This window comes from Sciurus carolinensis, chromosome 6 (assembly GCF_902686445.1).
Source record: "Sciurus carolinensis chromosome 6, mSciCar1.2, whole genome shotgun sequence".
In the NCBI taxonomy this organism is placed as follows: Eukaryota; Metazoa; Chordata; class Mammalia; order Rodentia; family Sciuridae; genus Sciurus; species Sciurus carolinensis.
In genome coordinates this window covers 156,039,828-156,054,845 of record NC_062218.1, presented here as the reverse complement: position 1 = coordinate 156,054,845, position 15,018 = coordinate 156,039,828, and the positions used below count along the sequence as shown (strand labels likewise).

Here is a 15,018-nt window from a genome sequence, read left to right as displayed (position 1 = left end):
TGCCTCTGATATCTGATGGGAATAACCATTGGCACGGAGGCTGGGAGGCAGACTGGCTGTGTCGTCTGCTCTAGGAAAACTATCCAAAAGTCACAGCTCACCGTGGCTCGGTGCTGCTCATGACCCACCTCTGGACAGCACTTTTGCCACCCACAGCCAGGCTGGCGCTTTGGCACCAGGAGCCACGCAGCTGTGTGAAAGCTGCACACAGAGCTTTAGGACTAACAGGAGGGAAATATCCTCTGCCTTCCAGCTGATGAGAGAAGCAGAATGGAGCTGCACACAGTGTGACAGAAACCAGAGGGAGACACTTTGTCCTTTCCAAGTGTTTTCCAGGCAGGTCTAGAGGCACGAGCACTCGGCCAGGGAACGCCAGAGTGGAGGGGCCTGGTGCTGGCTCTCCCCTGCTCCACCCTCCACAGCTCTGGGGCCAGGAGCTATGAGAAAGGCACTCCGCAGGGTGCAGTGAGCAGCCAGTCCCCAAAAGTGAGCAGAAGGTGGCTGCCTGGAAGCCCCCTGTGGGAGCTGCGGACTCACGCTTCCTGAGATGTCCGTCTGGGAGCTCACGTCCAGGTACTGCTTCGGCAGCGGGAAACCTGAGCTCTCCAGAGAGCTGCTGCTGGACCACAGGTCGGAGTGAGACCCTCTGTCAGTGCAAAAGCCGTCCTTGAGCATGGTGAGGCTCTGCGACCAGAGGGGGACAGCGCGTAGGTTAGTGGTGCTCCTTCCAGGTCCGCGGAGCACTGTGGGCTTTCCTCTGCATCTTCCCTAATTTAGGAATCTGTGCTCCCCCTCCTGATGCCATGCAGAGGGTTCCTAGTGAGTGGGTACTTGCAGTGCCAGGCACTGTGCTGGCTCCTTTATATGGAGACACCAGAGTGCACGTGAGCCCTGCCCAGAGTGAGGTCCCTTGCTCTGCGTCTCCCTAGCTGTGCCATCTAAGCTGGATGATTAACTTCTCTGGACCCCAACTTCCTTTGCTATGAGATGGGAATGACTCTAGGTCCTACTTCACAGGGCTGTCGCACTGATTAAATTGATGATAGTGTGAAGTCTGCTACAGCCAACACTGAGCAACTGTCAGTTGTACTAACACCTCACTGAATCCTGACAACAGCTCTTTGAGGAATGACCTGTGATCATCCCCATTATATCAAGAAGCTGGCAATGGTCAGAGCCAGGATTTAGACCTGACTTTGCCATGCTGTGCTCTTAACTGCTAATCACAACAGGAGTGCTCTTTGCTGTTCAGGAGCACTGTGTCTGAATGTGTTCACTGGGCTGCTGTCCTGGGCAGGAGCTGTGGAAATAGTCTGTCTTGGAGAATAAAGCTTCTTTACTTAGCAACTTGCAGCAGCTCTGAGTCTTGGACTCCTAATCTGCAGATGGGAACCATGACAGAGATCTCAGAGCTCAGGGTGTTTCCCATGTGCAGACATGGTACGCCCAGGGGTTAAGTAAACAGGCTTGAGTCAGGTGTTCAGGGGTTTGAATCCTGGCTCTATCAGTTATACTGAGTCATACAGTCCTTATCTTTAGAATCGAGATAAAGCAGAGTTGATATAAGAGATAAGTCCTATGCAATGCATCAATGCATGCAAAGTCTTGGCATAGCTGCTTGGCATGGTGAAGAATAGCTCTTCACATTTGTTCAGTTCCCAGCACAGAATGAGAATACACATACACAAAATGATTACAGAGATACTATATCCTGATTTTCAGGTTAAGGATGCTGAAACCATTTCCTTCCATTTGGTTCTTGGAAAGATAAGCCCAGTGGCCAGAGCTGGCAAGGACATGGCCTTTGGGTGTGCCAGACGGCTTCCATCCCAGCTTTGCCACTGACGCTGCTATGAGGCCTCAGGTCAGTCATCCAGTGCACTGAAGCCTCCAATCTCTCCTCTGTAAAATGGAACCAGACCCCATGAAGACTAGTGAAGGTCAAGTCATCCTTGTCTGAAATGCCTGGGACCAAAAGTGTTTCAGACTTGGATCTTTAAGATTTTGGAATGTCTGCATATACATAATGAGCTATCTCAGGAAGGGACTCAAGTCTAAACAGGAAATTGGTCTGTTGCACACATGGCTCGGTGCACAGCCAGGAGGTAACCTTGGAGGAGAGCTTTGATGACCTGTGTTTTGACTGTGTTCCACCACAGGAGGTCAGGTGTGGAGTTTCCCACTAGGGGCATCATGTTGGTGCTCAAGAGATTAGAGGGCATTCTGGAGTCTGGACCTTTGGCAAGGGGTAACGGGAAGCCACGGTCTGCAGGGAATGTGGGTAGAGTGCACTGAGCACCGGCATACAGAGGCGCGAGGACTAGCCATGTGACCAGATAGGCACGAACCTTAAGGAGATCTTGCTTTTCCTTTTCCCCACAGGTGATGGCCTTCTTGATGGCTTTGGTTTCTCTCAAGACAGCCTGAGCTTCATCCAGTTTGTAGCTGCCCTGAGCATCAGACATTTTCTTATCGATTCTAGGAGACAGGTGATGGGAAAGGTCACACCCAGGAGGGACAGGGTTTCCCCAGGGGATGTGCAGGCCAGTACTTCAGTTCCCCAAGCAGTCTCCTCCCTGTCCAGCATACCCTTCCTCTTCAGGTTCCACCTGCGAGGTGTGGCACAGAAGGTCCCTGCTAAATCACAAATGTCCCACAGCAGGTGGCTGCAGAAGTAATGCTGCTTTGGAAACCAAGGGTCCCAAGCATCGGGTCTCACAGGGAGTCTCTAATTCCCTCCCTGATCCTCCAGGCCGGGAAGCTGGAGCCCCCACGTACAAGGCACTGAGCAGTGACATGCACTCCTTCTGTCTTTGATGGCCAGTTGATGCAGGATCGTCCCTGTCTTGACTGCTGGGTTTGGAACAGAGCTGGGCATGTTTGAATAGTTTCAGCATCTGGCACAGGATAGGTTCAATCTGGCATCTCAATCACTACATACTCGATGAACTTGACCACCAAACCCGCCCTCCTTCATTGCCTCCCTGCGCTTCCACGTACATGTCTCCACATGTTGTCTAAAGTCTCCTGGGGGCGAGAACCAAAATCACCCCTGTTCAAGAAGCACCATCCTTGATAAGCATGTGTTGAATGAAAGGATCAAAACTGCCAGTCCCACTGCTGCCTGTTAGTGGAATGACCTTGGACATGGCTCCCAACCACACAACACGGGGCCTCTGTGTCCTTCTTTGAAAACGCCTAGATCACATCATCTGCCTGGACCACACCCGTGGAGTTGTTAAGGGTGTCAAGTGGGATGAAGGAGGGAAAACCTCGTGGTGAGCTAGGAAGTGCTGTACAAACAAAAGGGGTTAAAACACCTGGAGCCCAAGAGCTCACAGCCTTATCCAGGACCTGCATGCAAGCTGGTTTTGATGGGGGCAAGGGGTGTTTAAGGGAAGAGAGGGAAAGAAAAAATAAATAAATAAAGCTGAAGCCAAGCTGTCGTGTGTGCGTGTGTTTTGCGGTACTGAGATGGATCGCCGGGCTTGGCACGGGCCAGGCAGGTGCTCTACCACCACACTGCAGTCGGAAGGACCTGACACAGTTTCCTGAAGGTCGGACCAAACCACAGATGGTTGGTGGTGGTGGTTGGGGGAGTCCTGGGCTCCTGGACGGAGAAGGCTGGGGGCTGGAGAAGGAGCTGAGAGCAGAGGTGGTTTCAACTGCTTCACACTCTCATCAAAGGCTGGGCCTGCAGTTTCAGCGGAGGGTGGAGAAGAGGAAGTTTCACAGTCTGAGGGACACCACAAACCCATTATTTCAGGATGAGAAAACCTCCCAGGTACTCCTCTCTGCTTTCCTGCTAGAGGCCAAATTGTCCTGGACTAAAAATAGCCTGAGAGTGGGGAATCACTGCTCCCAGCGAGCAGGTTGGTTTTTACCCCAGTCCCATGGCCTCATCGTCTGGGCCCGGGGGTGGAGGAGGAGAGCGGGAGGCAGGGAACGTGGTCTCTGCACAGCCTCCCCTGCGGTTACTTCAGCCTCCGTGAAGAGAATACAAAGCCTGGTTTATGTCTCCCCACTAAAAATAGCCTGTCGATTCCTTTCGAGGACTTGGGCCTGGGCAGTCCTGCCAGGTCCACTAAAATCCATCTTGGATTCAGTCTAAAAAATTCGTGTAGGAAAGATTTCCACAGCACAGTCCTGCTGAAGATGCACTGTGGAAAAGTCCCCAGAACAAGGGGGATGGGATGGGAGGTGGTCCTGCTCAGACTGGCCAGGGAGGCGGGAGGTGGGTGCCAGGACAGCTATTTGCTGAAGCATGTCCAAGCGCTGGGGTCCGGAGGGGCTGTGCCCAGCTGTCCTCTGCCAACAGGGTAAGAACGACTCGGACTCCCAGCAGGACCGGACAGAAGTGGTTTGCCTGCTGAGTTGCAAAGAGCCTCTACCTGATTTCTTCAAGGGCCTTAGCAACCAGACTCTGGAATTTGGCTCCTGAAAGTAGCTCTGAGAGGGAACACTCTTGGGATGGGGCTGGGGTGGGAGGGGGTGGGGGAGAACAAAGGGTCACCATTATGTACTCAGTGAATGAATCTTTTTTTTTCCCCATAAAGGGAAAGAAAAGTTGTGTGTGTGTGTTTGGGGTGGGGGGTGCGCATGGGTTTGAGGATTTCCAAAGTGCAGCTGTCCTTCCTCTCAGCCCTCTGGGATTCACACCCCAGCAGCCACAGAGGAGCTGGGCACCGGCTCTGAGGCAGTGGACTACTCCCAGCCTGTCCAGACAACTCTTACCTGGGCACAGGCGGCTTCTGTGACATGTAGGAAGACCCTGCTCCACCCCCTCCCACAGCAAACCACCGAATCCCAACTCCTTCCTATTGGCAGGGGCTCACGGGAGCAAGGGAGCCCAACTCCCAAGCTTGTGTTCAGATTTTTCCTTTTCAATCTCCTCTAAGAGGTTTCCTTCAATCCTCGTCAACTTTCTCCACCATTCTTTTTGAAGATGGTGTCACCAACTAGGAGTCAAACAAATGGCTTCTTGGCAGATGTTACTGCTGAACAAATCTTAGCTGGTACCATCGCCATCATGGCAGCAAACACAACCTCGCTTAGGAAATGAAAGAGCTGTGTCCTATTGGGCTGCGCTTCAGCCTCTAAAAAAGAAAATGACTCTGGTCAAAGTGGCCGGGTGGAAACTCCTTAAGACACTCCTGAGGGACGAGTTCCGCCTTCCCCCACTGCTGAGAAGTGGGCACAATCCAGTGCAGTAGTCCCCACTAGACCCCGAAAGATTCCAAGGGAGACGGAAGGGGGCCTTCCATTTCTGGGCATGGGAAGGCGGCTCTCGGGGATAATGCCAGCAAGGGGGGCGTTGAGACACGAGCTTTAAAACACAACAGCCCCCCTCAGCGTCACCAGACACACGAACAAAGAGTGATGATTGAAGGGTTGTAGAAAATAATACAGCTCCCCAAGAAGAACGGAGGGACAGTGTGGTCAAACATTAAGCCTCTTCCAGTGCACCCTTTCCCAATAACAATGGGCCCTAAACCATGACCTTCCCCCCAAAACAATGGACCCTAAACCATGACCTTCCCCCATGGCTAATTAGTCCTAAACAGAAGCACAGCAAATACCAATGGGCAAGATTTGAGTACTCATCTCTGGGATCTGGACTCTTATCTCTCCAGACAGCAATGAGTTTCAACCTTTTTTACAACTACTCTCCTAAATTAAAGTTTTAACCTGTTCAACTAGTCCCTGACAGTCAAAACTGCACGTATGCAGCTCCCAATGATTACATCATTGTACCCTATAAAACCGAAACCCCCTCTGTAACTGAGGGTCATTTTCCCATCCGGAAAGTGGACCTGAATGGCACCCAAGTCCGTGAAGGAATAAAGGCTTCTCTGAGTTCCCCGAGGTCTGGCGCTTACAATGATAATCCAATAGCCCTGGACCAGGGGTGTGGCTCAGAGGCAGAGTGGATGCTTAGCATTTCCCCAGCACAAAATGGAAAAAAAAAAAAAAAAAAAATCCAGTAGTCCTGGGTTCTGCTCCCAGCTCTGATGCTTGCTAGCTGGGTGGCCCTGGGCATATTTCCAACCCTGTCAGTACCTATAAAATGGAGCAGTACAAAAAATGCTCTTAATAGGTAAAAAGAATAAGGCCAGATGCCAGAGTGAAAGGGCCAGCAGACGGTCCAGCTCAGGGCAGGGGCAGAGTCTCCCTGATTCTCTTTCCAAGTCCAAGAGGACTAGCCTGAGGTGGCACCTAGCACCCTCCCACCAAAATCTTCCTAAGTGCCAGGTTCTCTAATGCACTGCGTAGGGATTTTCCAATTCAATCTCTATAACCTTGAATCTTTCTGATAGACATAAAAGAGCAGAAGGGTTAGGTCGCTTTTCCCTAGGACTTGAACCCAGGCCATCTGTTTCCTGAGGCTGCATTCCCAGCCTCTGCCAGGATGCACAAGAAAGAAGAGCTGAGGAGCGTGGGCAGCCTGAGCTGCAATGGAGTCTTATCTGGGCCAGATATCAGACGCAGGGCAGCGGGAGGGGCAGGAGGAAGCTTGCCTCTGGGCTCTCAGTGTCAACTTAGCAAACAACAAGAATTTTCAATGCTGCTTCAGGCGACAAAGTGGTAAAACAGGTTTTCCGGAGGCTGGGAGAATATTGGGAGGTGCTCCAGCCAGAAGCTCTTGAGGACTGGAGAAGCGGGAGGGGCGGGCACGCTCTGTCAGATGATGTGGGAAGGAGTGGCCCTTAAACTATGTGCCCAGAAGCTGCTCGGCTGGAAAGTGGAGGACAGAGGCGACCGCTCATTAGGCCAAAAATAGCAATTTCCGAAGCTCATGCTATTGCTCCAAATCTTCCCTGGTGCTATTGATGATTACCAAGAAGCATAAACCAGAGGCTTTGGACTTAGTGGGTTTAGAGTCTGGTTTGAGAGGTACGATTGGCAGATGTATGCATATAGATGAATATATACATAAATGACACACATGTAAACTGAAAGCTCAAATGCGTAATAATTTGTAAAACAAAAACATACCCAATGTATCTTACAAGGTATATTTTAAAGTCACACTTTTTACTGCATGTGTTGGACTAGATTTGAGGCGGCCTTCCAGGTGGTAGGGGCTTGGGGAGTGGGAGGATGTGGATGTGAACTAACCAAACCCTCCCCTGGGGGCCACAGTTTACTGAGCTAATAGGACTTGCAGATGACATCCAAAGGCTGGTGGGGGTGGTGGCAAAAGAATCTTGAGTATGGATTTGAGACTCAGGAGATGAGGAAAAGGTACAGTCTGGGAGAGACCAAAACCAAGGGACTACAGGAAGAGCGGCCCAAATACCTGTGGCCTTCCTGGGACTCTGAGTGAGATGTCTCTTAGAGGGTAGAGATGTGGTGTTGTGCCAAGTGCCTCAGTGAGGACGATCTCAGTGAGGTGACCTTTGTAGTGAGTCCACCTGATATGCTGATGGGGTTAACAATAGCAAACTGGCATTTATTGAGCACTTGCTATGTGACTCAGTTTCCTCATGTATAGGGGGTTAACTGAAAGAAAATTCCTCATAGAGTTGCTTCAAGGATCGAAGGAGTACATACATGCGGGAACACTGAGGCGTCTCTGGCACAGAGTAATTGCTTGACAAAGCTTAGCTGGTATAATCACCATGATGACGGTTAACATACTGCTCTTAAAAACCAAACAGCTCCATCTTACTTTGCTGCATGGCAGCTTCTAAAAGCAAATACGAAATCTGATCAAGTGACCCTGGAAACTCTGTGAGTCTCCTAGGAAGGATCGTGCACATGGCAATGTGCAACTTCTCTAGTAATTTGTCTATTGCTGGAGGATGTCCATTCCTTTGGTGGGGCACTAGGTGACATCATGACTCCCTTTATGAGGGCCATGGAAGTAAAGGGGTTGTGTGATGGTGTGCATGTGAGACTCTAGTGATCAGCCAGAGGAGCTGAGGCGTGTGCACAGGAATACTCAGCAACACTGGCCTCTGAACCTGTAAGACCCAGCTGAAGGGAACAGGCTTCCGAGGCTTCAGGAGTTCAGAGGATGATGAGAACCCCGTGATCTGAGTGGATTCTCCTTTCCTACCTGGGGCCCACATTTCCAGTCAATGCCATTGGAGAAGAACTTGAACAGAATAGTCAAGGAGCTCATTTTGAAGGTGAGAAAGGGATCTAAAGGAGAGAGACAGCTGGGGTAGGGGCCGCCCATGCTCTGCACGGCTGGTTGGACTTACTTCTTCAGAGTCTGAAAGCCACGCTCTTTAAACTGTAGCTCGTGCTGCAGGTGAACCATCTCTCTCTTCAGCTTGTTGACCTGGATGACAGAAGACCACACAAGGGCTGGATCAGAGGCTGACAGGGAGCTGCAGGTCTAGGAGGGGAACCCACAGCGCCCCGCTGCTCCTGGGCCATGACTTGGGCCACATCCCTTGGGCCACACGGGTTACAACACCCTCCCTCAGCCACGTGGGTCTTGTCTCTGCAGCTGCCCATTCAGTCAAGCATCCCAGGCAGTTTTCCTTAGGTCCTGCCCAGCCAGTCTTTGCTCCAGAGATAAGAAGTAGACAGGAGCTGGCCACCTGGCCTGGGAGAGAGCAGGGTCTCCCCAGTTGCTAGCAGTGAGATCTCTCTCAAGTCCCAGTGCCATTCTGAGCCTCCCTTTCTTGCTCTGATGCACGGGGATGGCACTTCCTGGGGTCATGCTTGACAATGGAGGTGAGAGACAACAGAGTGACATCAGAGGCAAGACATGCCCTAGAGGCAGGCCCAGCCAATAGGAGGGCTGACCTGCTGCATAGGAATTAAACTTTCAAAACAAGTTGCTAATAATCAAATATTGAGATATTTCATATAATAACCCTGGATACACAGTATCTTTCCGGAATTACCTGCAGGTCTGGCAACACTGAGATTGCATGCCAGCATGGGTGTGAAAGACTAGAGCTGAAACCCCAGTACCCGCTAAGAGAGGCCACACCTCTCTAGACTGACAGTCCCCCAACTTCCTACTGCCCTACCCCGCGAGGCCACCTCTTCCACTTATGTTTTCTGGTAGACATCAGAGCTTGTGGAAGGTACTTTGACTATAACTAAACTCGTGTTCAAACTACTGACTGAAGAGCAAGACATTTAACCACTGTGACTTAGTTTCCAAATCAGTAAAATGGGAATAAGGACATTCATCCCTGAGGTAGTCATCAATAAGACAAGACAGAACATGCAATAGCCAGGAAGAGAGTGCAGTGTAATAAGAACTCTGGTGTAAGACCTGAGTCCCTTGTGACCCAGGGCCAGTCTCTCAGCTCCCATCAGCCTCTGTTGTTCATCTTTAAGATGCACATGGGGTTGCTGCAAGGACCTGTGATACTGCTGACAGAGCGGCCTGCAGGTGGCCTGGCGTATGGCGACTGCTGTGAAGGGGCAGCTGTGCTGACCATCGACTGTACTACCACTCCTGCTTCTGCTGTTATTAGCTGGGGCCTGGCTGGTCGGCACTGCTGCCCTGGCCTGGGTGAAGCATCTACTCTGGTCTGGGGCCCAAGGCTTCAGGGACCTGCAGCACCGGTGGAGAGGCCCTACCCGGGATTTTGCAGTGGCAATCTCTGCTTTCAGGATCTCAGGGTCATACTTAGAGCTGGATGATGAGCCGGAGACCACTGTAATGGAAAACGAAGAGAAAAGAATTTCAGAAAAAGAAACACATTTTAGCAAAGTGGGCTTTTTGCCCTTCTAAACAAACTCAGAAAGGAAGCACTAAAAGCAAAAAACCTAAACCTTCAACAAAAGGGGATTTCTTCCATATGGTACCTGCGTATTTATTTGTTAAATAAATATACAACTCATGCAATTTAAAATGTTGGTGTAGGGCTGGGGATCAGCGATTGTAAAGCACTTGCCTAGCATGCACAAGGCTCTGGGTTTGATCCCCAGTACCTCAAAAAAAGAAAAGGAAATATGCAAAAAACTGGATAAGAGGAAATGTCTGAAACATTGTTACATGAAAATTAATTTACAAAGAAATATAAATAATTTAAACCTGGAAAACATATATAGTTTACAAATATACACACATATATCTTTAGAAAGAGCAGAAAAAATAGAGCACACTGATTTCTAGAGAGTTGGATGATAAACGATATTAATTTTCACCTTCCTATTTTTCTATCTTTCCTACATTTTCTAATATGAACATCTATTGTTTTAATCAGAAAAATTACTAGGAATGATTCTTCTACCTTTCTAATATTAATGTACATATGAAAAGGAAAATAAATTATCTATATCCTACCACCCTACTATAATTATGCTTTTCTCAACTTGCCTTCTGCTGTTTATCTACGGTTCTATCATGTTGTAATTTTATTCCATTTTTAAAATACTATTTAACTTTAAAAAGGATTTTATGGCTTATAATGAACACAACAGAGTAACAAGACACTTAAAGTCAGAAAATGAGACAAAAGGTAAGAATAAGGTAAGGAAGTAGATTGTCAGTAAGTATGAGGTTAGAGTTTGCTTCCTAACCAGAGGCACCATAAACCTGGCTCTGAGCTTCCTGAATGGTGACGGGGAGAGGGAAACATGGCCAGGTATGAGGCTCATGGTGTCCTTAACCTACCCACAGCTCTGCTGTTCAGAACAGGATGGCTTTTCTGGGTAGGGAGGCTGGAGATGCAGGTTTCTCTCCGGTGAGCCCTTAATCACATTGGATGATCAATGCCACTATCTCCCCTTTCCACTTAGCAGCATCTGAACAATGCCTATTCACTTGCAGTGAGATCAACTGCTGAGACCTGGATTTTTCTGAGGACAGAGAAGCTTATTTGGAGATGGCTGACAATTTTCAGCATCTGGAAGCAAAAGGGACAGTCATGAGGGGTTTCTGCTCTTTGGATTTCATTAATATCAGAAAAATGAGATTACACTCCATTTATGTGTGATCTATCAAAACATATAAATGCATTCTACTGTCAAGTACAATAAATTAGAACAAATTAAAACATTTAAAAAAAAAAAGTCTAGTGGGCTTTGGATTATGCATGTGAAAAGTAAAAATGTAACATTGGGAAGTTTGGAAAAGGAGAAACCGTTCTTCATAATAACAAAAGATGCCTCATACCCACCCCCCAAAAAAGATGCACCCCTGGGCAGCCTTTCCTTTCTTGAACTCGAGGAAGGCCATGATGATGGTGGAAACTGGGGTTTGCCAGAAGAAACAGGAGGGGTGGGGAAGGTCTTGCAGCCCTTGTCTTGAGTGTGGCATAGGGACTCTAGGTACCTAGGTGTTTCGTTTATGATGGAAGTTTTTACTTTGGGCCTTCTAATTCTTCTCACTGGACTTGGGAGATTCAGAGAAAGACCTGGGTGGATACAGAGCTAGAGGCACTTCCCTAAGCATATTCCCCAAATAGGCACTTTTCAAGAACAGTCTGAGGTGGTTCAGGCTACATGTTACCCGCTGATTGACAGTAAGATGTGGTAAAAAGACAAGCCAAGTGTCCAGGGGAAGTAAGAGGGGGGATTGGTGCAGGAAGGTCAGGGGCAGGGCCTGTTCTATGAACGCTGTCTTGCCAGCCCCTGTCATTGGGTAGTAAGTACTAACAGAGGCGATCTACACTGGGGGAAATGGTAAGGAGACTGTGACAGCAGCCTGGAAGAATCCATTCAGAATGACAAGACCCGATCCAGACAGGCAGAGGCTGGCCGTGGGAACCAGTGGCTCTGAGGCTGACGTGTGGAATGAGTTAGCCTCCTCTGGCCGGGCTCAGACAACCTAGGAGGAAGGGAAGCCCAAAAAGAACAGATGCCCACCAACTGGCTTGCCAGCGGATTCAATTCTTATGTTGCAGAGTATTACAGGGAAGTGCACGATTTGTACTCAAAGCAGCTGAAATGGAATATATTTGAAGTACACTTTTTGTGGAAATAAAAAATACATTCATAAAAGTGCACAAACTGTATGTGTACAGCTTGAAGAAATTTTACAAGAGAAACCCACTCACGTGATCAGCCTCCCTTCGCTGCCCTCCAGGAAAAGAAGTTCATATTCAAATAAGACCCTAAAGACGGCCTTGTCCCATTTTTAAAACAGCTTTTAATATTTAGTTTTTATTATTTATATATGAACACAGTTTAATAACATAATATAGTCCGAGGTTTGCTATAAAAAAGAGCATTTAACAACCCTATTCCTCAAGGATGTGGGGAAAAAGGTACACTCATATATTGCTGGTGGGGCTGCAAATTAGTGCAGCCACTCTGGAAAGCAGTGTGGAGATTCCTTAGAAAACTGGGAATGGAACCACCATTTGACCCAGCTATCCCACTCCTTGGCCTATACCCAAAGGACTTAAAATCAGCATACTTCAGAGATACAGCCACATCAATGTTTATAGCTGCTCAGTTCACAATAGCCAGACTGTGGAACCAACCTAGGTGTCCTTCAATTGATGAATGGATAAAGAAACTGTGGTATATATATACAATGGAATATTACTCAGCCATAACGAATGATAAAATTATGACATTTGTAGGCAAATGGATGAAATTGGAGACTATCATGCTAAGTGAGATAAGCCAATCTCAAAAAACCAAAGGACGAATGATCTTGCTGATAAGCGGATGATGACACATAATGGGGGGTGGGAGGGGGGCAAGAATGGAGGAAGGAAGGACTGTATAGAGGGAAAAGAGGGGTGGGAGGGTGGGGGGGGAGGAAAAAATAACAATGAATCAAACATCATTACCCTATGTAAATGTATGGTTACGCAAATGGTATGCTGTCACTCCATGTACAAACAGAAACAACATGTATCCCATTTGTTTACAATAAAAAAAAACAAAAACAAAACCCTATTCCTCTAACTCATACCCACGAAGGGAACCATTTTCAATGTATTCAGACACTTTCTTTCTTTTCTCTCTTTTCCCCCAGTGCTGGGAACTGAACCTAGGGCCTCGTGCATGCTGGATGAGTTGTCCTACCGCTGAGCTTCCTCCTCAGCCCTTGGCCAATCCCTTGGGTATCTACCTCTATGTCTAATAAGATGCATAAATTGCTCCTTCTTGATCTTTCCAGTTTTAGGCATTATTTATTCACTTCTCCCCCTGGGGGTGGGGATTCTCTCTGCCCCTTCCCCAGCCCCTACAACGCACTCATGCCCCTCTCCTACCTTCCCATCCTCTTCAATGACGCAGCGTATCTGGGGGAGAAACCATCTTCAGCATTTGCATCACTGTCACTCAGCAGACAGCTGCTTGGGACACAGCCACTTTTCCTTTCCGGCACATCTTTTTAATTGCCCCCGAGTTAATAACTGTCATTTTCATGTTTGCTTTGTTCCTACAAACTGACCACTAATTCAACCCCTCATCCTGCCAGTTATCTAAACTCCCGCTCGAGACGTGGAACAGCCGCACCCCACCAGCTTCTGCTCCTGCCCGGGTGCCCACTGGCCGCTCAGCAGCACCTGAGACCCCTCCCGTTACTCTGGGCGTCTTCCTGGCTCCCCCATCTTCCCTGCATCCCAGGTCTCCCTCTTCTGGTTGACTCCTTATTTTGGAAGACTACCCCTTCTACTAGCTTCCTGAGAAAGGAAACATGAAGGGAATACATTTTTTTGAACTCTTGCCTGTCTCAAAATACCTTGATTCTATCCCACACTTAGTTGTACTGGATACAGAATTCTAGGTCAAAACTGATTTTCCTCACAAATGTAAAGGCCCGAGCCTTGCCTTTGTAGGTCCCAGCATCAGGGGTGAGAAGTCAGGAGCTATTCTGAGGCCTGGTCATTACTTCAGGACCTGCTTTTTCTCTCTGGGAGCCCTCAGGGCCTTGCCAAATTCCCAGGGTTTGACGTTTCCTAATGATGTGTCCAGGTGTGTGCCGACTTTCATCCACTGTGCTGGGCACTCAGTGAAGCCCTTCAGTCTAAAAATCCTCCCCTTCAGTTCTGAGAAAATGTTCTCAGTTATTTCATGGATGCTTCTTCCTCTGATTCCTCTTGTTATGTCTGTTATGTTTTTCTCTTTACTTCCTGGATCTATATTTTCCTCTCATTTCCAATCTCACTGTATTTTTGTTCTACTTCTTACAAGGTTTCCTCAGTTTTATTATCCAGTCTTCATATGGTGTTTTCACTTTTGGGATCATATTTTAATTTCCAAAGCCTGGTACTGGTCTCCGCAGGTTCACTGGTGTAGAATGTAGCACCCTGTTCTTGTTTCAAGGCTGTGAGCTTCTCCTGAGGTTTTCTTCTCATGTGCACCCCTGCTTCCTCTAAGGTCACCCCTTTGCCATGTGGCCAGTCTCCATTTTCCCTGTTACAGAACATTTGGAGTCCCCGTGTTTGCAGAGGCTTAGGAAAGAGGGCTTGCGAGGCTGTCTGGAGGGACCCTTGGTCACTATGAGTTGCCTGGTATGTGATCTGGTTGGTTGTTTTCCTTCAGGAATCCTCTACGTCAGAATCTTTCCGTCTTTTTTCTTCACATCTCTTTTCTGGTCATAATTCCCTTCTTCTAGAAGACCAGAGCCTGCCACCATTAGAAACATCGAGGGCAATATGAGGGCTGAGGTCTCTGAACCCCGCATGCCCACGTTCATGTGTTTTCAGGGTGGCGCACTGTGACTTTGAACTTGCCTGGTGTTGTAGTCAGCTGTTACACTGCTGTGACTAAACCATCTGACCAGCATAATTATAGAGGAGGAAAAGTTTATTTGAGGGCTCATGGTTTCAGAGGTCTTAGTCCATAGAAGGCCAGCTCCATTCCTCAGGGCTTAAGGGGAGGCACAACATCATGGTGGGAGAGTGTGGCAGAGGTAAGCAGCTCACGTCATCAGGAAGCAGAGAGAGAAAGTCCACTCGCCAGATACAAAATATGTAGCCCAAAGCCACACCTCAACCCCACCACCTCCAGCCACACCTACCACTTCAGTCACCACCCAGTTAATTCTATCAGCAGATTAAGTCACTGATTGGGTTAAGACTCTTACAACCCAATCATTTCTCCTCTGAACCTTCTTGCACCGTCTCACACGTGAAC

General features: G+C 48.4%; 1 protein-coding gene across 1 annotated transcript in view; it reads right to left on the bottom strand.

Annotated features, from left to right (window-relative positions):
- The window catches only part of Wwc1 (WW and C2 domain containing 1), a 156,935-nt gene that overhangs the window by 60,861 nt on the left and 81,056 nt on the right, over positions 1-15,018 (bottom strand). Inside the window, exons 4-7 of the mRNA XM_047555790.1 lie at positions 9,556-9,632; positions 8,211-8,290; positions 2,349-2,478; positions 538-684 (exon numbers count right to left, since the gene is read on the bottom strand). Coding sequence (XP_047411746.1) covers positions 538-684; positions 2,349-2,478; positions 8,211-8,290; positions 9,556-9,632 — 434 coding nt within the window. The remainder of the gene's footprint in view (positions 1-537; positions 685-2,348; positions 2,479-8,210; positions 8,291-9,555; positions 9,633-15,018) is intronic.